Source organism: Blastocystis sp. subtype 4, assembly GCF_000743755.1.
Source record: "Blastocystis sp. subtype 4 strain WR1 chromosome Unknown seqid_0096, whole genome shotgun sequence".
In the NCBI taxonomy this organism is placed as follows: Eukaryota; class Bigyra; order Opalinata; family Blastocystidae; genus Blastocystis; species Blastocystis sp. subtype 4.
The window spans coordinates 22,880-33,259 of record NW_014569451.1 but is presented as its reverse complement, the minus strand read 5'-3'; the positions used below and the strand labels follow the sequence as shown (position 1 = coordinate 33,259).

General features: G+C 44.3%; 4 protein-coding genes across 4 annotated transcripts; 1 reads left to right on the top strand and 3 right to left on the bottom strand.

Annotated features, from left to right (window-relative positions):
* Window positions 1-13: 13 nt before the first annotated feature.
* On the bottom strand, window positions 14-4,267 carry JH06_5010 (putative phosphoribosylformylglycinamidine; the record flags this gene model as incomplete). Its single annotated transcript, XM_014672375.1, has 7 exons — window positions 14-2,325; window positions 2,356-2,978; window positions 3,009-3,427; window positions 3,458-3,585; window positions 3,616-3,871; window positions 3,902-4,095; window positions 4,174-4,267. 7 exons carry the CDS (start codon window positions 4,265-4,267, stop codon window positions 14-16), a joined length of 4,026 nt encoding a protein of 1,341 aa, XP_014527861.1.
* A 41-nt stretch (window positions 4,268-4,308) lies between these two features.
* Window positions 4,309-5,154, bottom strand: JH06_2112 (hypothetical protein; the record flags this gene model as incomplete). The annotated part of the gene is made up of 5 exons (XM_014672374.1): window positions 4,309-4,655; window positions 4,687-4,747; window positions 4,780-4,886; window positions 4,920-5,032; window positions 5,066-5,154. 5 exons carry the CDS (start codon window positions 5,152-5,154, stop codon window positions 4,309-4,311), a joined length of 717 nt encoding a protein of 238 aa, XP_014527860.1.
* Window positions 5,155-5,287: 133 nt separating this feature from the next.
* Window positions 5,288-7,098, top strand: JH06_2111 (alpha- -mannosyl-glycoprotein 2-beta-n-acetylglucosaminyltransferase; the record flags this gene model as incomplete). The annotated part of the gene is made up of 4 exons (XM_014672373.1): window positions 5,288-6,206; window positions 6,246-6,541; window positions 6,572-6,712; window positions 6,742-7,098. The coding sequence occupies 4 exons, from the start codon at window positions 5,288-5,290 to the stop codon at window positions 7,096-7,098; spliced, it is 1,713 nt and encodes a 570-aa protein (XP_014527859.1).
* Window positions 7,099-8,593: 1,495 nt separating this feature from the next.
* On the bottom strand, window positions 8,594-9,865 carry JH06_2110 (hypothetical protein; the record flags this gene model as incomplete). Its single annotated transcript, XM_014672372.1, has 3 exons — window positions 8,594-9,286; window positions 9,316-9,471; window positions 9,503-9,865. 3 exons carry the CDS (start codon window positions 9,863-9,865, stop codon window positions 8,594-8,596), a joined length of 1,212 nt encoding a protein of 403 aa, XP_014527858.1.
* Between the last annotated feature and the right edge of the window lie 515 nt (window positions 9,866-10,380).

Genomic DNA, 10,380 nt, shown 5'->3' with positions numbered 1-10,380 from the left:
ACCATAATCAACTTCAGTGATTGATACACCACTCTCTAGCATTCTGGAACAACTTCATCCAAGGTGACACAGAATTGGTCCATTCCTCAGGCCAATAAGGCCACTGGAACTTCATGAACAGACGTTCTGGATGAGGCATGATGCACAGATGACGACCATCAGGCGACGTCAGTCCCACAATTGAATCTCTAGAACCATTCGGGTTGAATGGATAGGTCATCGTAGGCTCGCCATCATCATCCACATACTTCATGGCCACACAGTTCTGCTTCAAAGCCTCATTGTGGACCTCCTCATCAGGCCAGAAGCAACGACCTTCTCCGTGAGCCACCCATACACCTAATGTTGATCCCTCCATGCCCTGAAGCATAATTGCATTGCTATGCTCCACACGCACATTCACAAAGCGAGACTCGAAACGACCCGACTTGTTCTGCATGAAACGAGGCTGCTTGGTCTGAGGCAAATCCTTGAAGGGCACCACACCCAGCTGAGCCATCAACTGACAACCGTTACACACACCCAACGAGAAAGTATCAGGACGAGCATAGAAAGCATCGAACTCAGCCTTCACCTTCGGGTTGAACAGGATTGAAGCTGCCCAACCCCGAGCACTCTCCAACACATCGGCATAGGTGAAGCCACCTACAAATACTATACCCCGGAATTGGCTCAAGGAAACGATTCCTGCTTCCAGATCACGCATATGCACATCCCAAGGTTCAAAACCAGCAGCATACATCGCACCTGCCATCTCTCGATCTCCATTGCTTCCTTCTTCACGAATAATTGCTACCTTGAACTTCGCACGATCTGCCTCCCATTCTGTAGGTGTAGGACGAGGTTCATAGGTCAAAGTCCACTTGGGAGTGTGACGAGTCTTCATGATACTCTGCTCCTGCTCCACACATTCAGGATTGCATTGGAGCTTCTCCAACTCGAAGGAGGTTGCCTCCCATAAGTCTCGTAACACTGTCATCTTCTGTCTCAATACCTCCTTCTCACCGAAATACACTGTCACTTCGTCCTTCGGAATCGTATGACCAATCACCTCACAAGGCACCTCTGCAGCAGCATAGGCACTTCTCACTGTCTCCACATTGGTATCATCCACCTCCATCACCAGACCCAATTCCTCGTTGAACAGCGTCTCCAGCACCGAGGCCTCTTCGGGTAAATGCACCTCTGCTCCGCAGTTCCCTCCGAAGCACATTTCCAACACTGTAGTGATAAGACCACCATCAGAACGATCATGACCTGACACCAACAGACGCTCACGCAACAACTTCTGGGTCACACGGAAAGCTCGCTTCAACACCGCTGTATCCAGGTCTGGACAAGAATCTCCCACCTGCTTGAATGTCTGAGCCAGTGCCGATCCACCCAAATGCTTGTGACCATCACCCAGATCCACAAACAGAAGTGTTGAACGACCAGGATGCTTCAGATCAGGAGTCACCGTCAATGAGACATCAGGACATGCTGCATACACAGACACCACCAAAGTACCAGGAGCCTTCACCAACTCATCATCCACCTTGGCAGCCATAGACACCGAATCCTTACCACCATCTACAGCTATACCCAATTCGATCATCGCCTTTCCCATTGCCTCACAACAATCATACATCGCAGCGCCTTCACCTTCCAGTTTGCTTGCCCACATCCAGTTACCGCTACACTTTACCTCCTCAATATCTGTGATAGCTGCCCATACCAGATTCGTACATGCCTCTCCTACTGTCAAACGACCCATTGCAGGAGGATTAATCAGACCTTTCACAGGTTGTTCACCAATAGCCGTAGCACAACCAGTTGTGGAGAAATAGGATTGACAGAACACAGCCACATCTGAGAGAGGCAGATGGAGAGGACCACAACACTGCTGACGGGCAATCAGACCTGTCACTGAACGATCCACCTTGTTCGTCAGGAAACGCTTGCTTCCCACGCTAATCAAACGCAACACACGATCTAAGGCATCCATCACTGTCAGATCTGCTGGCAACTCTAATGGCTTCAGAACCGCAGGCACATGATGGTCCACAAAGGTCTTCTTGGGCATGTCACCCAACACTAACTCCAGATCCAGATCCACAGCTGTCTCGCCAGTATTTGAGTCCTTCACCACCATATGACCAGAATCAGTAATCTCACCTAGCACCATCACAGGTACATTCTCACGCTTTCCAACGTTCTCGATAAACTCACGATCCTCAGGACGGATCAAAATAGCATCATTCTCTTGGTACTCGGCTCCCCACAACTCTCGCACTGACATAGTTGGATCGCCCACCACCACATTACGAATATCCAGCTCCGCACCTATCTCTCATCCCCTCATCACATACCTACCATTTGGAGCACTAATCTCCTTCAGCACATTTCCATTACCTCCTGCTCCTTGATCGTGGATCGACACAATTGGATTGGCATCACGACACTCGATAGCAGCACGAATCACACGATTCATCTTGTTCTCCATCTCAGCATCACCACGCTGGACAGCATCAAAATCAAGAGCTGCCTGAGCTGCATCTTGGACACGCGACGAAGCTGCACCACCTCCCAGTCCAATACGATACGCAGGACCACCTATCTTCACTACCAGCATCCCCTTCTCAGGCTTGCCCTTGTGAAGATGACGATCATCCAACTGACCCACACCTCCTGAGAACATGATGGGTTTCACGTACTCTCGACGCTCTCCGTTAGGGAGACGCATACCAAACGAACGTGTATAACCAGTGATCACAGGCTCACCATACTTGTTGCCATAGTCCGATGCTCCGTTACTCGCATCAATTTCAATCGTCAAAGGCTTCGCCAAGTTGTTCGGATAATTCCACTTCTCCTCCCAAGGAAGATCATAACCTGGAATATTCAGCTGACCCACAGCATAACCTGCTGTTCCTGCAGTCACATTAGCACCTGTTCCTGTGGCCTGCACATCACGAATACGACCTCCAGTTCCAGTCCTACAACTCACACTCTATACACACCTCTACTCAGCACCAGGGAAGGGAGCCACACCTGAAGGGAAGTTATGTGTCTCAGCTGACAGCAGAATATGGGACATGAACTGCTCCTGAATGAAACGAGAGGGACATCCTGGTGTTTCTGGTTGAATCGTAGTGATAGGGAAACCACGAATAGCTGAGGAATTATCATCGAAGGCAATAACACTGTTAGCACGACGCTCAGGTGTCAATGTATCCTTAACGATGCGGAAGAGAGAACGCTCCTTCTTCTCGCCATCAATCACCATATTACCTCCAAAGAACCAGTGACGAGAATGTTCACTATTGGATTGAGCAATATCGAAGAGTTCCACATCTGTAGGATCACGTTTCAGAACCTCACAGAATAAGTGAGTGTAGTATTCCAGATCCTGTTCATCAAACGACAGACCAAACTCAGCATCAAGCTATCTCTCATTTCTCTCTCACACACTCACTTCTTTCAACTCCTCCTTTCCACCCACAAGCACAGGATATGTCTTAATCGGAGCAGGTTCCACTCCAGTCTTGAAAGAGGTCAAACGAGTCAAATAAGGTTCCTCTGTCATACGATCATGAACCGATTCTACATCTCATATTCACTCTATCCCTCTACGTGTAAATGCAAGCTTCTCCTCGTCTGTCAAAGGTTCACTGCAGTGAAGAAGGTAGCGACGAGAACATTCAGCACGAGGAATATTTGTCAAACCACAAGCATGGAAGATGCAAATCGCATTAGTAGACCACGCAGTCGAGAAGTTGAGACGAGGTCCCACCTCTGTCAAATACTCCTTATCATTCGTGGCTTTCAAAAAGGCTTCTCGTCCAAAGCCGTCAGGATTGTAGCTCTCGCTGAGAAGCCATGTTAAAACCTACAAATCAACTCATCTCTCATCTCCTACAGTCACCTGATCCTTCGTCAGCTCGGAAACCACTTGAAGATTGTAACAGAACTCGGTTTCAATCTTCTCGATTTTCTCAGAGATATTCTTTCTGGATTTTCTAAGCAAACTGTCGGTTGCAGCCTCTGTCAAACCAGGAGTACGAAAGTAGTGAATTACAACTTCTCTGCTGATGAGACTAGTAACAAATAGTCCTACTCCATAGATAAATTAAAAGGACAAGTTTCAAGCCACTTGTAAAGGAGATTTGAGCCTCTGGAGATTTCCCTAACCCCTAGATTCCAAACAATAACCGCGATTCTCGTCTTCCTCTCCGATCTTTGTATTCCTTTCCAGCGTCTTATTGACGTCAAACAAACAAAACATATGAAAAAACCTATCAGACAAGAGAATCCTTGATACTATAGTTACGGTCTAGGTGGAGCTACACCTGTTGGAGGCATCATGCCAGGGCGCGGAGGCATCATGCCAGCAGGAAGCATCATGCCAGGTCTGGGGGGCATCATGCCAGGTCTAGGAGGCATCATACCAAGAGCTGGACCTGGAACTCCATTTGGAGCAGCACCTGGAGCAGCACCTGGAACTGCACCTGGAACTGCACCTGGAACCACACCTGGGACTACACCAGGAGGTACCATTCCTGGAGCAAAAGGCATCATTCCAGGCCTTGGAACCATTCCTGGAGCAAAAGGCATCATTCCGGGCCTTGGAACCATACCCATCATTGGTGGAGGTCCCGACACCAATCCCAATTCTATTCTCACACTCAAATACCATCACCCTACGACTATCCGTTTGCCATTTTGCCCAATTTGCCAGAGGGAACTGTTTCGGAATTTCGTTATCCTATCCAATTATCCCTTCTCCACACTCCATACAGGTTTGCAAGGAGGAGGTCCACAAATATGTACTGATATTATATTCACGCCTCGGATTATCACTAGCCCACGTTGTTTTTCAATTGTAATGTCTTCTCCAGGAAGATCTAGAAGTGTCACCAATATCGCAAAATAATCACTTGGAAGGGGTGGTAAATTCCGTTTAATTCCCTTTGTTACTACCTCTTTTGCTTTCGATAACACCAAGTTCATATGAACATCATACGCAATGAACTGCCCAATAAAGCTTCTTCTAGAACTCAAATCCATTTCTCAATCCTATTACCCATCGATAAGTTCCACACGGATGATGTGGTTGATGTAGTCCAACATCTTCGTTGCCTTCGCACCCAACGTATTCTTTGTCTTCACCATTTGGATTTGTGCTTAGAAGATGACTAACCTTATTCTCAACTGAAGCAAAGAGTGTTATTTTTCTTTTCGCTACTCTATGTTTAATATTCACTGGTTCTTCTCTATATTCGTGCTGTCTTTGATACTCATGATTATGGGGCAGATGGTGTTGGTCAACAGGATCTCCTTGAGCCGTAGTTACCTGAAATGGATTATTGAATATGTTCATGTAAATGAGGTTGCGGCTCCAATAAACCTCACCGTTAATGTGGATACTTCAGTTCCAACTGTTTTCGATATTCAGTATGAAACAACAGTCCAGCTGAAACTTATGGAGGATCCGTTAACACCTGAGGAGATCAATAGAGATACTCGTCTATTTCGGGAACATCCTATGTTTATCACTCCGAACCAAATTCCTTCATTTCGAATGAATAATCCAGCAATTGTAGTTCTTGCCTGTAAACGGCCATCAATGGTACTCCACCTTCTGAATTCTCTCGTTTCTCTTTCTCAGATTGACGAATTTTCTCTCTACGTATCGTTCGGGTGCCCAGAATCCCTCAGTTCGCTGGAGTTCACAAACCATTCCATCTCTTTCCTTCACTATCATGACCCAGAAACGCAAAAGGCAATCCCTCATCCATTCCTTCGGATTCAGTTGCATTACCAGTTCGTTCTGCAAGAGTTATTTGAACGGCGCAATCACAGTCATGTGATTATCCTGGAAGACGACTTAGGGTTGTCTCCAGATCTTCTCAATTTCTACAAGCAGACGTCACAACTCCTTGAAGCAGATCCGAGTCTGGTATGTGTAAGTGCATTCAATGATCATGGTTATGGTGAAAATGCAGATCCTATTCTTCTCAAGCGTACCGCCTCCTTCCCAAATCTCGGTCTCATGTTCCATCGACATGGATACGATGTTTTGTGGTACAAGCAACCATTGACCCATACCACCAATGGTTGGGATCATTGGCTACGTATTCGAGCTGCTTCACTTCAAGTGGAGTGCGTATATCCTGTTACACCTCGTATTCGTCATTTAGTATCTCCTGAGAGCTCCACTGCGAGTAAGGCTCTTTCAATGAGATTATCAAGTTATCCGATAGTCTCAGAACTTGTAGATCTGGGTGATCTGAGCTATTTGATCCAGGATAATTATGATCGCTCTCTCCTACAATTCTTTGTTGACCCGAAAGATCACTCAACAATTCTTCCTCAAATGAAACAGCCTTATCGGAAAGCACTTGGCTCTCACGTTCCTTTGCCCACTCCTCAGGTGCATTTCGTTGCAAATGATCTAACAGACAAGGAAGTGGTGATTATTGATGGGAAGAATGGAAAGGACGTCTCTACTGCCCTGCGCTACCATCATCGTGTCATTCTTATCTTCACACTCAGAGAAGTAGTCTTGATCCTCGTTTCTCATTGTTAGTGGTTTCCAAAAGTCGCTCGACGACTTTCTCTCTTCTCTTCCCTTCGTGGAATGCATTGTGGATTATTGTGGATTAGTCGACCTGACTCAGAGATCTTTTTCATTGATCGTCGAGATGGCTGGTATCTCACTCCTGAAAGAGTATCTATTGTGTCTTCTTTGTGATCTAGTTTTCATTGAAATTGAATCCGGATGGAATCATTGTTACTACGAACAAGGGAGAAACGTGTACTTCTGCTTGTTCTCGTCAGAATCTCAGTTGTGATCGAGTTCAGTTAGAGTTTGTGAACAATTGTAATGTGATGAAATCCTATTTCCCATGTGAGAAGGGATGTTGGAATGAAGTTAGTAATGATATTCCGTCCTATGTAAACGATGGAGGTGGATATGGAGGAATGTGTCTCGTCTCTGTTGACAGTTTCCCGTTCTGTCAGTATTCGAATCCCAACACCCAACGGCTTTGTTACTGTCTTCCTGCTGATCGCATTATACAATATGACGTGAAGGCTCCTCTTGTACCTCTGTAATCTTATAACGGATTGCCATTCAGTTTCATCCCATTTTTAGACATTTTTGAAACTCTTTCTTGTGTTCCATTTGCATATTCTTTCTTCATGTTGTGGCATGTCATTCATTCTTCGGATTTTGAATATGTTTCCTACAACTAACGTTCCTTACCACACCTACATTTGGAAACAATATCCTTTCTATCCCCCGAAGTCTCAACCTGTTCTGTCAAAATGAAGATCGTTCCAAACTGGCTAATTGGAGTTTTCCTTGCACTCTTATCGACAGCAGTGGGAAGTCTGGGCAAGGTGATGATCCGGTGTGTATATCTAATCGAGACATCAAAGGCATATCCAGAGTATTTGCAAATGCACTGGAGTCGATTTCCATTCGTTTCATCCTTTCTGCTACAGTAGAAGGTCTTTTCGTTCCTTATCCCTAGTTGCCCAGTTCGTATTCTGTCCTTCATTTCCCAATTCCTCATCATCGTTCTCAATCCGGTGCTTTCTGTCTTTTCGTATTCCTTCGCCGCTCAATCCATGTTGACTCCTTTTGCTGGTCTCAGTATTGTATGGTCACTGTTCTTTTCTTCCCATCTTCTTCCTGAAACTGTAGATGATGGAAAGTATCGATCCACCTTCCTCATCACACTATATCCTTGAGCTATCCAATGAGTTCTTCCTTCATTATGCAGTGGATGCCTTTTGATATCCCTTTCGGCAACACATACTCCAACCTCTTTCACTGTCGAAGATTTGACACAGTTATCTCGACAACCCTCCTCCATTCTATTTAATACTGTTTATGCTGTACTCACACTCTTCCTATTGTCGGTTATTCTGTTGCAGTCGCGAGATCGTCTACAATCCTATCGAGGGTATGGATTCATCAGTTTTAACAATTGAGTTTGGCTTTTGGACTCTTGTCGGGAGTTCTCAGTGGGAATCAGACCTACATCAAATGTCTAGGGATCATCATTTCGGAGTAATCCAATGTGTTGCATTTCGATCTAGTTTTCTGAAGGGAATACCTGTCTTCACCATTCCTTGGGTCTATTATTGCCTTATTATGGTAGGAGTTACAGCTGGAGGAGGAATTATTGCTCTCAACGCTGGTCTCAAACGGTATGAAGCCATGTACATTATTCCATTGTGAGGTTCCAACGATCTCTTTATTCGTAGATATCAAGGAAGTTTTATCATAATTGGTAGTATTTCTGGAATTCTCTTCTTTAATGAAATGCAGACTGCAACTGTAACTATCTAGGGATAAGGTTATCTGTAGTTCCTTCAGATTGCTGTGTATATTGCGGGAATTTGCCTGAACCTTATTGGACTTGTCCAGACAAATCAACCCAAAACTAAATATGCATGTCATTGCGTCGTCATTAGCTAATGTCTAGAATCCCCTTCCTGCTGCCATGGAGGAAATCGTTTCCGTCGAAGCTGACTCCGTGGTTCGCAAGTTCCCTTCGTTTTCTCTGGACTTATCCTTTTGCGTTTCTTAACAAATACATTAGAAAGATTGAATTTGAACAATTGTTGCAATCATGCCTAACACAATCGACAACCATAAGACGATGTGAGCAGAGATATATAACCAGGACCTATCTTCACCTCTCTTCTTCATTCGTCGGGAACGATGGCAAATCCGAATATAGAACAGAGCAGGTAGAGTAAAGATCATAATAAACCCTCCCGTTGAACCAGTGAGCCCAAAGACGATGGTTAGATGAGGGAGCATTAGAGCCACGATCCAGGCTAACAGTGACCAGATCATACCTTCCACAAGTCTTCTCAGAAGTGTTGAAGAAGAAGAGAAAAACCATTTGTCTATAGTCAGGATTGACGGATAGACAATCACGGGATTCGAACAAATCATCACCACAGCATAAGCTGCTTTAACCAGATGAACAAACCCAAACTGAAGTGATACAAAATTACCCAGGATATTCTCCTGAATCGAACTCCCAAATGCAAAATACCCAAATACACCTACTAGATAATAGAGAAGAGCAGAGAAGAAGGAGGATACTCCATTAACAACATCCAACATATGAACACGATTGCGATAGGATGATAAGTCAGAATATCGTATCTCTTTCACCATGACAGGAATACCCGTATGATAACATAGAGCACTTGAAAAGATAGCAACTGAGGATAAAACAGATGCAAAATTCTTGGGAAAGCGTGCATACTGGAGAGGCTACAGTCAATACTCTAAATAAGGTTTACATCTGTCACCAGTTGTGAAATCCCGAGATAAAGAGCAACTGCAACAAATATCGTTGCACAGACCATTGTGATAACCGAAGTAAATCGCAGTGCATTCAACGATTCCGTTCCTAGAAACGGAATGAAGAGCAGAAATGTCTCGAGGAGTGTAATCCACTAGAAATAACTATTGACACTAGAACAGTACAATGTGATTGGCAGCCAAAAAATTCACGTCAATCCCAAACCATAAATGAAGTAGATCATCCAGTTGATCATATAGAATGATCGAATATGATACAGAAGTCCCAAAGTTGAATACTGTCAAGGCGAGATCAGAAAACCAAGCCAGAGATGAATTGAATAAATCAGTTGCAATCCCTCCGTATGTATCTTGATGAGTATAGTCAGCTGCAATCGCCAAGAAATGAGCACTTAGCAGCGACAAAGCAAATGAGAATATTAGCATAATCAGAGATCCATACACTCCAGTTTCATGAACCATATAAGGAATTGTTAATATGCCTGCACCAATAATCTGATTTGCCACATTAAGAATCGATGATGTCATGCCCGCAATATTCCTGTTTTGATCATTCATATCTCTAAAGGACTCCTTCTTCTTGACTCTTCCAGAATCCTTATGAGACGAGTAATCTTCTTCAGATTTCATTTCAAGAATGAATAGTGTACCATCTCCCTAAACACGAATATGATCATGCGTTTTTGATGTGAATACATAGATGGGCCATATTGGCATTAATGACCCTTAGACCCAATTCTTTCCTTTTTCTCTTTCACCAGTATTCAGGTTTATTCTTTGAAAAATATGGTATGGTTTTGTTCCAATGTGTACCAAATGATGATAAACCATTTATTTTTCTCTTTGACTGGATGGTTGCTCATCTTGTTATAGGAGAACGAAGTCAAGAACGCCGTCGTTGATAAGGTTCTGGGAAGAACTGGCAACACTGGAAACGTTACTCAGGTCCATATTCTGTCTCTTCTTGAAGCTTAGGTTCGTGTCACTTTTATGGATGCTAGCAAGCGTAGCATTGTCAGAAATGTGAAGGTAGAATCATTTAA